Source organism: Diabrotica virgifera, chromosome 2 (genome assembly GCF_917563875.1).
Source record: "Diabrotica virgifera virgifera chromosome 2, PGI_DIABVI_V3a".
Taxonomy (NCBI): domain Eukaryota; kingdom Metazoa; phylum Arthropoda; class Insecta; order Coleoptera; family Chrysomelidae; genus Diabrotica; species Diabrotica virgifera.
This window is the reverse complement of record NC_065444.1, coordinates 41,119,793-41,139,181: the sequence shown is the minus strand read 5'-3', so window position 1 is coordinate 41,139,181 and position 19,389 is coordinate 41,119,793. Positions and strand designations below refer to the sequence as shown.

General features: G+C 33.5%; 2 protein-coding genes across 2 annotated transcripts in view; one reads left to right on the top strand and one right to left on the bottom strand.

Moving 5' to 3' along the window:
• Positions 1-5,372, bottom strand: part of LOC114327964 (sphingosine kinase 2) — an 85,969-nt gene extending 80,597 nt beyond the window's left edge. The window contains exon 1 of the mRNA XM_028276690.2: positions 4,327-5,372. Within this exon, the coding sequence (XP_028132491.1) occupies positions 4,327-5,040 (714 nt within the window). The 5' untranslated portion in view covers positions 5,041-5,372. The remainder of the gene's footprint in view (positions 1-4,326) is intronic.
• Positions 1-19,268, top strand: part of LOC114327965 (histone acetyltransferase KAT8) — a 345,297-nt gene extending 326,029 nt beyond the window's left edge. Inside the window, exons 4-10 of the mRNA XM_028276691.2 lie at positions 6,166-6,443; positions 6,671-6,768; positions 14,951-15,135; positions 15,435-15,651; positions 17,890-18,120; positions 18,639-18,883; positions 18,988-19,268. Coding sequence (XP_028132492.1) covers positions 6,281-6,443; positions 6,671-6,768; positions 14,951-15,135; positions 15,435-15,651; positions 17,890-18,120; positions 18,639-18,883; positions 18,988-19,207 — 1,359 coding nt within the window. The 5' untranslated portion in view covers positions 6,166-6,280 and the 3' untranslated portion in view covers positions 19,208-19,268. The remainder of the gene's footprint in view (positions 1-6,165; positions 6,444-6,670; positions 6,769-14,950; positions 15,136-15,434; positions 15,652-17,889; positions 18,121-18,638; positions 18,884-18,987) is intronic.
• The last annotated feature ends 121 nt before the right edge of the window (positions 19,269-19,389 follow it).

Sequence of the window (19,389 nt, the reverse complement as noted above, 5' to 3'; positions counted from 1 at the left end):
ACGAATAATAAAGTACTACTTACACCATCTTTAAATGATTTGCATATAAAAACTTCATTCTTGTAGGTCTGGATACTGCGTATGAAAAAAAAGTTGACTAATAGTAAGCTGAAAATTTGTTAATAGCTTAAGGGTGTCTAGTCGGACAAACATTGATATATAGGAACACTGGAACAGGAGAAGTTTTAATTGTGGAACAGGTTAAAAATTTGGAATGGTCAGACCACGAAAACGTCACATGTATTTTGTGCGACAGAACTTCCAATTGATTTGTTACCCTTTCATTAAACTCTCATGCAAAAATCAGGCTGCTATTTATCACCAAATGGGAATTATAATGAGTGGAACATGTAGAATACGTCAAATGACAGGAATTATGACAGGTGATAAATAGCAGTCTGATTTTTGCATGAGAGTTTAATGAAAGGGTCTAACAAATGAATTAGAAGTTCTGTCGGACAAAATACATGTGAGGTTTTTGTGGTCTGACCGTTCCAAATTTTTAACCTGTTCCACAATTAAAACTTCCCCTGTTCCAGTGTTCCCATATATCAAAGTTTGTCCGACTAGACACCCTTAAGCTATTAACAAATTTTCAGCTTGCTATTAATCAACTTTTTTTTCATACGCAGGATCCAGACCTATTGGTTTTATTCTTCAGTTTTCATTAAAAATATTCTAATTTATTATGGAACAGAACAAAAATAATTACATACTAAGAATAATCAAAGAGAGGAAAATAGGGAGAGAATAATTGATAGACGGATACGTGAAGAAACCGAAATATCCGATAATCAATTTGGCTTTATGCAGGGCAGATCAACAACAGATGTAATTCTCATTGTAAGGCAACTGATGGAAAAATACAGGAATAAAGAGACCAACCCTCATATGGTATTCATTGATCTTAAGAAAGCATATGATAGAGTTCCTCGAGAGATTCTGTGGTGGGCACTCAATAAGAAAAGAGTCCCTGGCGAATATGTAAAGATTGTGAGAGATATGTATGAGGGAGTAACGACTAGTGTTAGGACAAGTGTGGGAGAGACTGATAAATTTCAGGTGAAAGTAGGATTGCACCAAGGCTCGGTGCTTAGTCCTTATATTTATTCTCATTAGTTTTGGACCAGATAACAGCGAAACTATAGGGTAGTATTCCATGGTGCCTAATGTATGCTGATGATGTAGTGTTAATAGGAAATAGTGAAAGAGACAGAACAAAAACTGGTACAGTGGAGACAAGCTCTGGAGGAAAAAAGGTTTAAAACTTAGTAGGACAAAAACAGAGTATTTGGAATGTTCATTTAAAGATGGAGTTACTGCAAATAAAATGGTATCTTTGGATGGTGAAATGATTGTGAAAAGCAATAGTTTTAAGTACCTAGGATCGGTATTACAGAGTAATGGAGAAATACACTCAGGTGCAAAAAAATCGATCCACTAAAAATTTGGTAATTTTTGAAGTTTCGAATTTCCTAAACCTGTTGTTGGATTTAACTGATTTTTTTACCACGTTATAGCCTTATTCATTGACAATATCGCTGTAATAATATTGTTGCTAGACAGTCAAACTGTCATTGTATACTGAGTGTACGAATCAAACTGTGCCGTTTTCTCAAATTTCACATCATCCTGTGGACTATTCTAGCATTTATAAAATACTGACATTAAAACCTAACCATAGCCACAGGTTTTCTTAACATTATGTCTTTCCGTTCATTCGCTTATATTGGATAATGAAAAAGTTAGGTACTTTAACAACTGGCCATGTTCGTCATCAGTACAGGGTGTTTCTAAATAAGTGTGACAAACTTTAGGGGGTAATTTTACATGAGAAAATAATCACAATTTGCTTTATAATCGTAATGTCCGCAAACGCTTCGATTCCGAGATACGTGATGTTCAATATTTTTTTACAAACTGACGATTTATTTATTGCTTTAAAACCAGTTGAGATATGCAAATCAACTTTGGTGGGTTTTAAGACGTAGTTATTGCACATTTTTTGACATACAATTAAGAATTTTATATTCACCATTGGCGCGCAAACGGGTATTATGACCCATAATATTACCCGTACGCACGCCAATGGTGAATATAAAATTCTTAAATGTATGTCAAAAAATGTGCAATAACTACGGCTTAAAACCCACCAAATTTGATTTGCATATCTCAACTGGTTTTAAAGCAATAAATAAATTTTGTCAGTTTGTAAAAAAAATATTGAACATCCCGTATCTCGGAAACGAAGCGTTTGCGGACATATGATTATTAAGCAAACTGTCATTATTTTCATGTGTAAAATTACCCCTTAAAGTTTGCCGCACTTATTTAAAAAAAAACCTGTACTGATGACGAACATGGCCAGTTGTTAAAGTACCTAACTTTCTTATTATCCAACATAAGCGAATGAATCAAAAGACAAAATGTTAAGAAAACCTGAGGCTATAGTTAGGTTTTAATTTCAGTATTTTAAAGTGCTAGAATAGTCCACAAGGCGATAGGAACTTTGAGAAAAAAACACAGTTTGATTCGTACACTCAGTATACAATGACAGTTTGACTTTCTAGCAACAATATTATTACAGCGATATTGTCAATGAATAAGGCTATACCGTGGTAAAAAAAACACTTAAATCGAACAACAGGTTTAGGAATTTCTAAACTTAAAAAATGACCAAATTTTTAGTGGATCGATTTTTTTGCACCTGAGTGTAGATGGAGATGCATGCAGTAGAATTAGGGCTGCATGGATTAAGTGGAAAGAAGTGAGTGGTGTGTTGTGTGACAGAAAGATTCTAATGAAGCTGAAGGGAAAATTATATAAAACAGCCATAAGACCGTCTATGATGTACAGAACTGAATGTTGGGCAGTGAAAGAGAAAGAGGAACAACAAATGCATGTGGCGGAAATGAGAATGCTTAGATGGATGAGTGGAATGACAAAGGATAAAATTAAAAATGAGTATATTAGGGGAAGTCTAGGGGTGGCACCAATTGATGCCAAAATGAGAGGGGATAGGTTAACCCTGGAAGATCACACCTATTTTTTTTTAAATAAACCGCACACATGGGTATCAGATACCCAATGATTTTTTGTGAAGAAATAAAAAAAAAGTAAATATCTTATGATTTCCAGAGACTCTCTAATCACTATTGAATACATAAGAATAATTAAATCAATAATTTTATTTTCTCTCTCTCTTAATTGTAGTAACACAAAAGAAAAAAAAATATTAAAAATACCTAAAAATAATCAAAAAACATTTTCTAAACAACCGGAAACATAATTCAAAATATTTTAATTTAATTTAACAACAAAATGGTCTTTCTAACTAAAATATAACACCTTTTGATTATAGAACTCATATTCATTCTTAGCCAGGTATTCATAAGACAACCAGTTTACATTCATAAGACAGTGTGGCTCTATGCTCCATGCATTATGCTTTATAGCAAGCCGAGCATGCACGCTTTGCTTTTACATCTTTGCCTTTGCAGGAATAACACTTAGTTTGCTTTACTAAGTTTGTGGGATGTTGTGTTGTTAGGTCATTAACTTGAACGCACACTTGATCGCAAACCTCACACATGGGTGCTACATACCCTAGTCTGTATTCAATAAATTCTCGTGATTGGAAATATTGCTCAAATGAGACTGCAACTACACACCTGTCCTTGGCAGACTAGAGACTGAATTTACATAAAGCAGCATTACCATTGAAATGCAGCTGCGCAAGCTACATGCAGTTAAGTGTGGCGATGAGTATCTCACACCCAAGTGTGAGCTTCCAGGGTTAAAATGGTTTGGTCATGTTCAACGCCGAGACATTAATCACCCAAATACGAAGAATAGCTGAAGTGCAGATTCCTGAAAGGAGTAGGAGAGGAAGACCAAAGAAAACGTGCTGAGAGACGATAAGGCAGGACATGTTGGTAAAGGGGAATAACATTGATATGACCCAAGATAGAATTGTGTGGAGAAATACAATTAGGGAAGCCGACCCCGCATAGGAATAAGGCAAAGTGAATGATGATGAATCAAAGATAGGAAAATACAATGTCTGGTTTATGTATCTGTTGAGAGGTGAACGATATGAAGTCTAAATCATTTTAGAAGGTAAAGTGCAAGACAAAAGATCAGCAGGAAGTTACCAGAACGAGTGGTTGAAGGACCTGAGGAGATGGTTCAACTACTCATCAATGGAAATCTTTCGTGCAGCAGTTTCCAAGCTATTATTGATATTTGGATCGCCAACCTTCAAAAGGAGACAGTGCAATAAGAAAAGAATAATATTATAAATGGAATAACACAGAAAAAACTTACCGTAACAATTCCAGTCCACTGGAAGACATTGTTGGTCCTCATGAACTCCCTTGCATAGTTGGCATGTTTGGTCAAATACAGATCAAACGGAATCTCTGCTTCTTGTAACACAGGTACCACTTTCTGTTGAAACAAGTCTTTTGCTTTGCCAGCTCCACTTTTTGGGTTGCACAAAACCAGGATTTTCCTATCTTCTCTGAGCTTATGCATGGTTGTGAATTCGACAATACTGGTGTTAGGAACATTCTCCCCTTTGATTAGTTTTTTGATTATTGTCCTCCACCTCTGAGCTTCCCTGTTGTTATCTTCGAATTTATCAAAGGACCTAAACCTCAAAGTTATTATGGTTCTTTCTCTTTTTTTGTTTGACGATTTTGTGTTTTGGAATAAATACGCGTAAATGTACAAATAGGCACTAGTGTCATTGATATCGAGATCCCCGGAAGTTTCTTCTACGACTTCCAAACTACCTGATCGAGTAATTGATTGGCATACACATCTTTTTGATTGTTTTTTACTTCTAAGACATCTGCAGCCTACTATGTCTGTAATTGGTACGACTTGTTCTTTGTGATTTTCTTCACTTTCTTTTATTAAATGAAGACCTTGTCGTGTTAAACGCACTTTGAACACACAGTTTTTCTTCGTTAGTACATAAAACGTTTCTTCTAAAAGGATTTGATTTAAATTTTGATCATCTTTTGCGATTTCCATTATTGTTGCTTACATATGTTTAAGTACTAAACTATATTTAAACAATTTGCATATAAAACCCTCTCTCTTGGTTTTATTCTTAAGTTTTCACTAAAAATATTCTAATTCTTGATGGAACAGTTGCTGGTCTTCAACATAATGTTAATATATTGACGAATTGTAAGTCCGATTCGCACTTCATTTAACACTTTTTGTAGTTTTAATTAAAAACAATAATAATTGAGTTGATTACACTGATATGACATAAGATCGAGAAGCATGACCACAGACACCCACACTGTATACACCAACAAGCTCCGTTCTCTCTAGCAACCTCATTTATTACTGTCAAATTTGGCGTTTTGGCGTCAATGACACTGACACACGCACACGAACATCTGTTTAAAGTAGAGATGGAAGATAATTCAACAAAATAAGCTTGGAGCATTTGGAGATGTGCGGTATCATAGACCCCTAACACACGACTAAAATATTGAAAGTTGGCAACAGGGCTAGAGGTCCTATAAAATATGCATTCTGTTGGTTTTTAATACTTTTCCACGAAAAAGACCTTCGCTTAGAGAAAGTGCTGTTCCAAAAATATTTCCAGGACTAACAAAAATTAGACAAAGCAAGAAGATGGTGCTAAAAGGGAGAGTCCCATGAAAAGGAGGAGAGAATTACTTATTAATAGCAAACAACAAAGCAAGACCTTCTGTTATGTGATTGTGAGTGGAATTTTGTAGTCTGAGCGAAAATTTTAAGTTACTATTTCATGAAATTGGAGTAGGAACAAAAAGAAAATCATATTTATTGTTATCTCCTTAAATGGTCTGGCGAGCTCCTTGGTAGTCTCCTTGGGTTTAGGAGTGGCTTGGCTACAAGAGAAGCCTTGTTTAGCATCCAGGTACTAATATATGCAGAGATATAAATGCAAAATGTGTACGTTTGTGCAATCGATTCTGAAAAGGGTTTTGACAAAACCCGACATCACAAAAATGCTAGAAATAATGGAAAAAGCTGGATTGGACGATACAGATTTACTACAGCTGATACAGATTTAAAACATACTAACCAACCTTTTAAGGAACATATAAATAACAATACAGACTTTTGAACTTTTTCCAATAATGGCCATTTTTTTAGAGAGTTTTAAACCTTTTCCTAACTGAACTCATAAAATGTCGAGACCAGATCAACTACGTTGTTAAATAAGAAACGAAGCGGAATAATTTCAAACTGACATTCTGTCTGACGTAAGATGGCGGATTTTAAAAGACAAGATTTTAACGAGGAAATAATGCCGAAAAAAAGCGATAACGAAAATAAACCAAATATTCAGGATGAAGACAGCGAAAGCGCTGAGGAACAGCCTCTCGATGTTGGCGAACACTATTTGGTGCGAAGATCTGACGACACTTGGCGTAAGTTTACAATTTCAAGTAATATACAAAGGGCTAAAACATCAAAACTTGCATGTGTTATAAACAGAAAAGAATTGCGACTATTAGTAATGACAGACTAGATTACTGTGTAATATTTGATCAAAATATGAATTAATTTGGTGTAATTAATTCTTCACAAACACGATAAACATAATTTAACAAATGAATTGCAATCCTTACTGTTTCTTAATGTTTGTTTATTTTAGATCCTGCTGAGATTATACAGTCTCGATTTAATGAGCTCGAAAGACAGTACGAATATTACGTGCATTATGAAGGATACAACAGAAGATTGGATGAATGGGTAAGTAATAAATGACACCAATTACCTAAAAATGAAATATTTGTTTTTCGTCTAGTCCTTGTTTGAATCAAAGTTATATATCTGATCTGAATTGCAAGAAAATGTTGGTATTAACATGTTTGCTTCCAGACATATTTTTTAATATGTGCCCATTACGCCAAATATATATTTTACATTGAGCTCTAGTGAGTCACATTATAAGAAAAATGTAGGTCCCATCGGGACAGTGCTACCCAGTGAGGTAGGTTAGTACTGTCGTGCGGCGTTGGTCTGGTGCCACGTAACAAAACAAAGCAGGAGAAATTACTTCTCTTGAAAACGAGGATGGAATAACCATCACCAACTAGAGAAACAGAAGGAATATTTATATCCTTTCCTCTAAAGATGAACATTACATGCACGAGGTGGTATATATATAATCAGCAAACTAAAATAAAACCAAATGAGGTATATTAATATGATAAGCGCCATGGCAGTCTGTAGGGACTGATGTAGGAAGTTCTCCATATGCCATGGAGGTCCCTAGGCACCGCTGTGTTGACGAAACTGCTTTGACAAAATGCCTTGGCCTGGGGTGCAATTTTTCAATATTGTGTCTGGCACTTAACGTGTTAGACTAGAATAAAGGCAAAGCAACAGTTGATTTTAAATTTGTAGTACATATTTTAAAAAGCAAATAGTGAAGCATCAATTGCCAATCAATGAAGACAAATTCACATAAACAAATAATATGTACACCAATAATTGTTAATTATGCTATTGAAGTCCAAAGATGGAACTAAATATCAACGAAGAAAGATATGCAACTGTACTAGATATGTGTACCTACTGAACAAAACTAAAAAGTAGATACCTTTTTTAAAAGTTGTGCAAACGAGCCATTTTGTGCATAACTTGTTTTAATGCTTATTTGTTAAATACAGGGTGATTGATTAGTAGCGTAAAGCTCAATAGATCCGCTATAGTAATAGATAGCAATAAAAGTTAATAACAAAAATTTTAGACACCTTTGAGCTTCACATTACAAAATTAGTTAAATAGACCGGTCTAGTTAGACTCAAAAATAGGAGTGAGGCTACAATAATTACCATCAAGCTGAAAATTGGCAGGATTGTTCAAAATACCATCATAAATGAAATCTAAAAAGTCCTCAGAAATCCGACCCCTGCTAAAAAATTTACGCGGGGTCAAAGGTCACCAAATATGGTTTTTAGCGATTTTCAGCGAAACGGTAAGTTTTATCGTAAAATTAGCTCTAACAAAAAATGTAGACTAGATAATTATCTATAAAAAATATCTTAATAGTTTTTTTCCTAAGAGGCACTGTTTTTGAGATACAACGATTCAAAGAGTTGAAAGACTTCTAATTGTCATAATCGAGGTCATAATATATGTATTAGTACACCAGGTATATACATCACTGAAGCTGTAATACAAGTAAACATAATATTCTAAGGTCAACTTAACTTATATTACACATAATAATATAAGATTATAAATATGATAATGTTTCTACTATACAGCTTGCGGTCTATAGAGGGATGCAATCCATAAGCTGTATTATATTACAGTGCCAACAAAAAAATCTTTACAAAGTGAATGTAACGCGAAAATAATAAGAATTATTTAAATTTTACGGCTTAATCCCAACAAAAATACACAACAAAATACAACAAATGACAAAGTATTAACTTATAATAATTCTTTTTATTTATGCGCCTTAGTTCAATTTGCAAAGATGGGTTTTGTCGGAATAAACACGTTGGTCAGCTAATCTAATCACCCTACCTATTCTCTTCTCGGAAGGGTTTGAACATAATAATGAAAGACAACTTTCTAGGCAAAATGTTTATTGCTAAGTACTAATAAATACTTATGCAAATTACACCGTAATTTTTCTGGGTGGCGAAATCCTTCAGGTAGATGACACCCTCGAGGTATTAATTAGTCTTGAGTACTACTCCGGAGTGAAAATACGTGTTAAACCTATGGTCTAGGTCGTTTTTTAAAACCTATAGTCTTTAAACCCAAATCGTCGATGAAAAAAAACGACCATAAAACTATGGTTATTATATGGACTGGAACTAAGTTTTTAAAAAAACTAATTCAACTCCACAAGAAGTTATTTCCAACGGAATTAGCTTTCTTCTCTCTATGTATGGAGCGCCTAAGAAAACTACGTGCTTAGATAAGTTTCGATATGCATGTTTTTTTAAAAGTACTCGAAACAAAAAACAAGTACAGTTATATCGGCTGGGTATATAAGCGGCTGCTTATCAACATCTTTTTCGGGTATATTACCAAGTTCAAGTGTGGCCTGGTTATCAGCTAGATCCAAAAGACTGGGGATGGAAATTAGTCGACAGTTCATTAGAACCAATTCAAACTTTACTCCCCCCTGCGCCGGAAAAACTCCTGAACACAATTTTTCGCAACTGTAAAAAGGGATGTAGCGCTAAATGTTGTTGCAAATAAGTTGGACTGTTTTGTTCGGTAGCATGCACTAATTGTCAAAACCGGTCATGCTCCAATATTGAATCACCAACAATTGAGGATTCATTTGATTCTATCGAGGAGCCATGCGATGTGTTATTATTGGGACAATTTACTTGCACCCATGATGAACAAGAAGAAGAAGAATAAGAACAAGAAGAAGAAGAAGAAGAACTAGAAGATGAAGAAGAGGAAGAAGAACAATGAGAAGAAGAACAAGGGAAGCAGAAGTATTAGAAAATTATGAACCAGTTTGATAAATTTCCCTTTTTTTTAATTTATACCGCTTTATATAAAGTTTAATCATTTTTAACCCTTGCCAATATCAATTATTAAATAGCCTTAAATTAAACAGAATCATAACAGATCCGTGGAATAGGCCTACTGGGGAAACCACGTTAAAAAACGCGCTAAGTACACTACCTCAAAGGTGGTGTTGAAACGTGTGCGCATATTATGACGATTACCACTTTTTGAATCGTTATATCTCAAAAACGGTGGCTCCCAGGAAAAAAAGTAATAAGGCATTTTTTATAGATAATTTTCTAATCTACATTTTTTGTTAGCACTAATTTTACCATAAAGCTTACCGTTTCGCTGAAAATCGCTAAAAACCATATTTGGTGACTTTTGACCCCGCGTAAAATTTTTAGCAGGGGTCGGATTTATGAGGACTTTTTAGATTTCATTTATGATGGTATTTTGAACAATCCTGCCAATTTTCAGCTTGATGGTAATTTTTGTAGCCTCGGATGCGTAAGTTGACCGGAGTATAAAATGTTACAGGGTGTTCGATAACACAGTGACAGACCAAACTTATGTTTTTTTAAATGGAACACCCTATATTTTATTTTAAATTTGAAATCCTGTTAACTTATCCATCACAAAAATATAAAGGTTTGTTATGTTATACAGGGTATTTGCAAAGTTATAACCAATTTTATATGAAAATCATAACAAGTTCAACTCGGTATAAATAAAAATAAGCAAAACAGCAATGGTTTATTAATGCCATATTTTTTACGTATTGTCAAAATTTTCAAGAATGATTGATATTGCTAATTTTCTTTATATCAAATAAAGGGTGAGTCAAAACGCAAGTACATTATTTTCTCAGTAATTTTAAATGGAACACACTGTATTTTATATCACTATTGAAAAGTACCATTACTGTAATTTAATTTTTAGATAACATGCCCCATGTCTAAATTTACTAGTTTTTGAGTTATTTTCATTTTTCAATGGACCAGTAGCGTGGCCACCCAAATCACCAAAATTTAAAAAAGTGGACTGATTTTTTTGGGGTTAAGTTAATAATGAAGTTTATAAAATACCTCCAACAACAAGGGATGAGATGAAAAATAGAATACAAATTGTATTTCGATGTGTTAATTTACAAATGCTTCGTAGAGTAAGTAGCTCATTCAATGATCGTTTTTAGGGGTGCATAAATGTGTTAGGAGGAACACCTTATGTAATTAAATATTAAAAATATTTTATTAAAAGTAGCTTCTAATTTTTTCAAACATGTTTTTTTGCAAAATGTATTACTGATAAATTTTTTTTGTTACATTGTTACATTTACATACAAAAGTAGTGTTTAATTGTTTTCACAAAATGTTGTATTTTGTGTTTGTGTATTTTTTTGTAAAATTTATTACTAATTTTCTTTCTTTATTTGTTACATCTACATAAAAAGTAGTTTTTAATTGTTTCAAAAATGTTGCATGTTGTGGTTGTGTTTTTTTTGTAAAATGTGTTACTAATAAATTATTTTTATTTCTTTATTTGCTACATTGTTACATTGATTACCGGATTGATAATCAGTAATCGTCAATTGTCAATTCAGTCTGAAAAAAGTGAAAATATCTCGAAAACTAATAAATTTGGACATAGGGACTATAAAAATTAAAGTACAGTAATGTTACTTATCAATAATGATATAAAATACAGGGTGTTCCATTTAACCAACTATTTTCAATGGGAAATAAGCCACAATTTTACCAAAACATGATTTTATTAACGTTTTGACACCCAAGTCGGGTGTCATTGTCAAAATACAAAATAACACTTAGTATTATTTTGTATTTTGACAACGACACCCGACTTGGGCGTCGAAACGTTAATAAAATAATTTTTTGGTAAAATTGTGGCTTATTTCCCATTGAAAATAGTTGATTATAAAAATGCCACAAGGAAATAGCTTCAGAACAACATTAAGTTCCATTAACATTACTGAGAAAATAATGTACATACTTGCGTTTTTACTCACCCTGTATTTGATATAAAGAAAATTAGCAATGTCAATAATTCTTGAAAATTTGACAATAAATAAAAAATTAATAAACGATTGCTGTTGTGCTTATTTTATTTATACAGGGAGTTGAACTTGTTACGATTTTCATACAAAATTGGTTATAACTTTGTAAATACCCTGTAGGGGAAAGGTAGGACAAGTGGAATGGGTGGGTAAAGCGGAATAAGCTTAAAATTTAATTTCAAAATTGGCGGTTTTTGTTGTAACTCCTACCACAATATACCTTTTGACATTTGGCAATATTTACTTCAATATGGCGCACTTTCATTGATATGTTCATATGAGTTAAACAAGATCATTGTTTTTTAACAAAAAGTTGTAATATTTGGTGACTAAGACGAAATTTCTTATCAGCAACAGGTAAGTTTTTCTAACCGTATTTATTATCTATTGTATAAAATGGTTATTTGTGGACATAAATACTCTTTCTTTAACTTATTAGCACGTTTGGTTAGTAGCTATCGTGTTTGTACAGAAAAAATGTTGATGCGGGTAAAGTGGAATGAAACGTATGCGGGTAAAGCGGAATGACGTTCCACTTTACCTCCTAAAAGTTTAACAATGTTATTAAGTGACAACATTTTTTTAGCATGCCTAATTTTTACAAACGAAAGACTTCGCAGCAGAGTTGGGACGAGAAGGCAATGGCTGAGGCTCTAACTGCATGTCAAGGTGGTTTATCAATTCATTCTTCTGCAAAACAATATAACATTCCATCGACAACTCTTTTGAGAAGATTAAAGCGACCACCAGAAGAACGTTTAGTGAAGCAACTTGGACGATTCCGTTGCGTGTTCACGGTAGATCAAGAGAGGATGTTGGTAGACTATATTCTTAAAATGGAAGAACGCCTGTTTGGGCTAACTATTTCTGACTTAAAATATCTTACCTACGAGTTTGCCATACGAAATAACATTGAACATAGATTCAATAATGAGAAGAAAGAAGCTGGTAAAGTATGGTTGCTTGGTTTCATGAAACGGCACCCAGTTCTTTCACTTCGACTTCCAGAAAAAAGGTCAGCAGCGCGAGCGTCAGCATTTAACGCAGTTAGTGTCGGAAAGTTCTTTGATTTATTGGAAGACTTATACCAAAAACACAACTACAAACCTAACCGCATCTATAATTGTGACGAAACCGGAATCTCTACCGTGCCAAATAAGCCTTCAAAGATTATTTCAAAAAAGGGGAAAAAGCAAGTAGGAGTTTTATCATCAGCTGAAAGAGGTACGCTTACAACTGCAGAAATTTGCTTCAACGCTGCAGGGGAATACATCCCTCCTGCTCTTATTTTTCCACGGGTGAGACATCACTTGACATTCGACATTGGAGTTCCTCTGAATACCAAAATTTTCACGCATGCTTCTGGATGGATGCAGACCGAAATCTTTACGGCTTGGTTTCACCATTTTATTAAATTTGCGAAGCCTACCTCCGAGGACAGGGTTTTACTAATTTTAGATGGCCATTCAACCCACATAAAAAACATTGAAGTCTTAGAGCTTGCTAAGAAAAACTTTGTAGACATCCTGGTGCTACCACCACATTGCACACATCGACTTCAGCCACTGGACGTATCATTTATGTATCCCATGTCGACCTTCTATGAACAGGCAGTGCGAGTGTGGCTGCGAACCCACCCGTGGAAAGTTGTGACGATTCATGATGTCGGTCCTCTCTTCGGAGAAGCTTACTTGAAGGCAGCTAGTATGGCAACAGCTATCTCAGGATTTAAGAAGACGGGTATTTGGCCGTTTGAGAGACCTGATCCAAACGTTTTCGTGGCTGCAGATACAACTGATCGTCCTGGGCCTCTACTCGCTACATCTAACCTGCCATCAGCGTCCACTCCAGTATCAAATGACATTCTCCTCCATAAGACTATTGTTAGTCCTGCGGATATTTTACCTATCCCACGGGTCGCTTCAAATATCGAAAATCCAACGAAGAAAAGGGCTCGATCAGGAAAAACTGTAGTAGCAACTTCTACCCCTTTTATTGAAGAGTTAAATAATTTGAAGGCTCCGACCCCAAAAAATCCAACCAAGAAAGTTACGAAGCAACTATTTCAAAGCGACAGCGAAGAAGAAGATGATGCAAACATCAGCATTTATAGTGACACCGACAGCGGTTCAGAGTTGGACCTACCAGTTCAAATTCCTACCATAAAAACAGAAGATATTAAGGAAGGGATATATGTAGCTGTAGAGTACAACGGACAAACATTTCCCGGTTTAGTAATTTCAAAATCAGGTGAATCAGCGTCTGTAAAGTGTATGGAAAGGACGCAAAAATATTTCAAATGGCCTAATAAAGATGATGTATTAGATTACAACATTAAGGACATTAAAATGATTATTAATGAACCAAAACAGTTAAGACGAGGGTTTTTCAATGTTCCTGAGCTCTGTTTATATGCTTAGTTGAATAAATAATATTAATTCATTTTAAGTTTTTGTATTCCGCTTTACCTCCAATATGGCGGGTAAAGTGGAATATTACACCACTTTTACTTTTGACGTTTTTCTCCGAAGTGGTGATATATTAGTTTAATTTCTTAACAGTACTACGTAGGGCTATAACGTAAGTGGCTTCTTCCATAAACTCAAACTTTTAAGACGAATACTTCTACCGGGATACAAGCTTGAATCGGTAATTATTCCACTTTACCTACCTTTCCCCTATAACATAACAAACCTTTATATTTTTGTAATGGATAGTTAACAGGATTTCGAATATAAAATAAAATATAGGGTGTTCCATTTAAAAAACATAAGTTTGGTCTGTCACTGTGTTATCGAACAACCTGTAACATTCTAACTAATTTTGTAATGTGAAGCTCAAAGTTGGCTACAATCTTTGTTATTACCTTTTATTGCTATCTATTACTATAAAGGATCTATTGAGCTTTACCGCACTAATCAATCACCCTGTAGAGTCTATTGTTACAAACATGTTTATTTGTTAGCAAAACAAAACAGTAACAAAAATAGAGTCTATTTTAAAGCCAGAACCCTCTTTGTATGATGTTTTTTTAGTGTTCGTGTTCCAATAGGGACTACATTTCTCATTATGAAAAAACTAAGAAATTATACTTATGTGCAGCATATAGGTTCTAGACTCTAGACCATGTTGGTCCATTTCTACAACCATACATAGTTAAATATGCTCTAATGGTCCAGCAGCTATGTCCAATATAGCCTGATAAGGCAAAATATATTTTGGCTCTATAGAACCAATGTGGCCCGCTGAGGCAACATCAGTGTTGGTTCTATAGAATCAATATGGCAGTGAGTGTGTTAAGTGCCTTTTAAATCTAGACATTCGATTTTCACACATTTTCAGATATTTAAATATAATTTTTGTGGGTAGGTACCAAGAGGAAGAATAATGTCTTCCAGGTTCAATATGACAGAAAGTGGGCAGAAAGGAATGTTGGATATGAAAGTATTGAGAGATAGACCATTGATCAATGACTTACTATCTGATAATTCTGATAGGAAGATAACTAGAAACCAAAAACGAAGGCATGATGAAATAAATCATATACAAAAAACGTAAGTATTTATTAGATAAATAAGTAATCTTAAAGATTGTGTGATATGAGTAGATAAAATAGATATGTAGATATAGATTTTGTCTAGGTTTTTTACAGCAGTCACAGTTTCGAACTGTTTGAAACATTGTAAGAACTTCCTTGAATAGATACTCTAAAGACTATTGCTATTGTTCTCAATAATTTGGCCATTTTGTTGTCATTTTTCTAACAAATATTTAATAAATTAGGACAATTTTTCATTTTGTTGTTTTGTAATTATTATTATTTATTGTATTGTAAGTACTTACTGCATTTTAGTTATGCTGAAATGGACCCCACAACAGCAGCTTTAGAGAAAGAACACGAACAAATAACAAAAGTGAAGTATATAGACAAAATACAGATTGGCAGATTTGAAATTGACACCTGGTATTTTAGTCCCTTTCCAGAAGAATATGGAAGACAGAGTAAATTATGGATCTGTGAATATTGCCTAAAGTATATGAGATTAGAAAAAAGTTATAGATATCACATGGTATGTTTTTTATACAGGGTGTTTCATTAATAAGTAGAAATATTTTAACTAGATTCCTAGGCTCCAAATATTAAGCTTTATCCCAAATCACCTAGTTCGAAAATGTTTCCTAAGGGAGCTAGATCTCTTTGAAAATGGCGTCTTTTATTTATTTTTTTTAAATACCTCTAGAATGCTTGTATTTCGAAAAACGAAAACTGGTACGTCTATTTATCTTCCAGAGATAATCGATTCCACAAATTTCAAATTTCTACTAAGTATCAGTCATAGGCACCCCTATTGGGCTTTTTGATCATATGTTTACTTTTCGGTTATATGCAATTTTTTGTTGAAAAAAAAATTACTCAATTTGTAATTTTTAAGATTTTTTTTTTCCTAAAAAAACTACTAAATCGATTGTAATTCTACAAAAAGTTTTTTAATGTTTAAATCTTCAAGTTAAAGTAATAATATTTTGATAAGAGTAAATGGTTTCTATCTTGCTGAAAAGATGGACACAAATACAATAGAGTCTCTCTATAACGAACACGGTTATTACGAGGTTCCACTTATAACGAGGTACACTAGATATCCCATGAAATTCCTATTGAACTGTAACACCTCTATAACGAGGCATATTTGCTTATAACGAGGAAAAATGAAATCGTAGAAATAGTATCTTTACCTGTTTTTAGCACTGTAATGGCTGTAAATAAAATCCCCAACATCTGTGTGATTATCGAGGATAGTGCTGTAATAAAATCCACCGCCTATAATAAACTTCTTGCTGTTCCGTTTATCTATCAACCAATATTGAATATTGAAAGAAAATTTACAATTTATGATGGCGAAGCCTTATGTTGTTGAGGAAACAATATTTAGCATCTTATATTGCTCCGAATGGCTTCACTATAGGAAGTTAAGGTTTTAGAAAACTAATATATTCGTATATATGCACAATATTATCGTTGTCTGATATAATGAGATCCGCTTATAACGAGGTAATTAGTCCGCCATTTCAGCTCTCGTTATAGAGGGAGTCTACTGTATATCAAATATGTATAGAACCACTTATCCTTGTCAAAATATTCTTACATGTACTTAAAACTTACTTGTTAAGTGATCGTCTGTTGAAGATATGAAGCATAAAACACAAATAATTATTAAGAAAATCACACAAAAAACCTTCCAATTCAGTCTGGAACAGTAAAAACCACAAAGGATGTTGTAAGGCCAGAGAATAGATGCACAGCCGGTTCCTAAAAAAACTGATACGACTTTTAGTAAGATTTCATCATGTTGAGCAGTGTATTTGATGGATCTGACATTATATTTATTATGACAGACAAATAATAAAATAAACAAACAACTGATTCATGAAAAAACTAATAAGTATTTTAGAAAAATTTAAACGCAGGATGAAAGATTACATTTTATTACCGAGGGCGGAAAGCCCCTTAGAATAAACAAGCAGTTTCTATTGAATGAAATATTTGAAATTAAATATCACACTTTTTTTTATTTTCAGCCCTGTAACTTATTAAAATAAATATTATAGAAGTTTTCAGGGACTTTCAGCCCTCGGTAATAATGTAGTCATTCATTCTGAGTTTAAATTTTTCAAAAATATTTATTAGCTTTCTTAGGATTCGAAAAAAAATGAATACAATTAAAATACATTGAGAATTTTGACATGCGTCACAATTTTGCGTTAACTCAATGTAAAATTCTAAACTGTTGAATTCCAGCTTCCCTAATTATTTGACATCAAAAGACATTAGAAACTATTTGTAGATGATTCAAATCTGTATTGAAAACAACTGTTAAAATTGGTCTACGTAATTAAACATATTCCAAAATTTTGTAAAAATGTAATACATTTCAGTTTTCAGCCCAAACTTAGGCCACACACAATGCAATAATGTTCACATTTTTGAACTGTCAATATTTTTATTTTATCATCTATTGTTTAAAAACAATACAGTTGATAATATACCCTCAGTTGCGGAGAAAGTATTAATAATAAAGTCTAATAACCGTGGAACAGAATAAGCTATCTGACAAATTTTAAGATTTGGCAGTGACATTGACAGTATGTAAATATTAAGTATTTATCCTTCAAAATACACTGCTCAATTTTCTACAAAATACGCGTCAAGAGTCGTATCAGTTTTTTTTGGAACCAGGTGTACATACTACACTTACATCTCTTATCACCAAGATTTTTTAAACAATTTAAAGCATAATTTTTATTTCTAGAGTGAATGTACTCAACGCCAGCCTGTTGGAAAAGAAATTTATAGAAAGGGAACCCTATCTGTGTATGAAGTCGATGGAAAGGATCATAAAGTGTACTGTCAGAATTTATGTCTACTAGCGAAGCTGTTTTTGGACCACAAAACCTTATATTTTGATGTTGAACCGTTTTTATTTTATATTTTGTGTGAAGTCGACAAACAGGGCGCACATATTGTAGGATATTTTTCAAAGGTAAGGTACTTCTGTAATTATTATTTGATACATTTTCACTGTTCTGTTATCAATTTTTCTGACTGTAGTGAATTCGCTTAGTCGATATTCATTTTGACAAATTCGGAATAGGAAACATACAACACAAAAATTCCTACCTTACACTATTAACTGCTCAAATCAACTTAATATTTTATTAAAAAAAGAAGATTTATTGAAAATAGTGGGAGTGTATACTAAACTCATAAAATTTTGTGGAATTTATTTCTTCAAAATATTTTTATTTTGTACAATAAATAATTTTCTCATTTGTTATTTTTGTTTATGTTATTTATGTCTGTTTACTATTAATAATATTGGCTATGAGCAGGTATGTTTGGTTGTGTAGTAATTTCCAGTCACGTCTAGCAACCTAACTTCCCAAAAAAGAAATTACTAACGTCACTAGAAAGTTGTGTCTCAGATTAGCGAATCCACTATATATTTTCTGTGTTACTAAATTTTTGTGTATGTATACTAAATAATTTCAAAATTTTTAGGAAAAGGAATCTCCAGATGGCAACAACGTAGCCTGTATCCTCACCTTACCTCCCTACCAAAGACAAGGTTATGGCAAATTACTCATAGCTTTCAGTTATGAATTATCTCGACTGGAAGGTACAGTTGGTAGCCCCGAACAACCTCTAAGTGATCTAGGCAAGTTAAGTTATAGGAGTTATTGGAGTTGGGTACTGCTGGAAGTGTTGCGAGGTTTTCGGGGGACAATTTCAATAAAAGATTTAAGGTAAGTGTAATTTTTTATTGTGTTATCAATTACGTAATGTTAAGATTGAATTTTGTCATATATGTATAATATTGTCACTGATACAATAATATCTTTTACTTCAGTCAAATGACGAGCATCAGCCAAACAGATATAATCTCCACTCTACAAAGCATGAACATGATCAAATATTGGAAAGGTCACCATGTGATCTGCGTAACGCCAAAACTAGTAGAAGAACATATAAAATCCAGTCAATATAAGAGGCCCAGGTTGTGTGTGGACAGCACTGCCTTAAGGTGGACGCCGAGGAGACATGTCAATAGTAAACTAGGGAAAAAGTAGACTTACACGATTTTTTTTATTGTTTCAGTATTGTTTTGTAAAATAAAGATCTAAAAGAAAATATTGGCAGTTTTTATGATTCGTAAGTAAAATTCATCAATTAACCTTCCGTGACTAACATTGGGTCTGGGAGACCGACCAGTTAGAGTTTTTACGATTATATCCAAATCGTTCGTTATGAA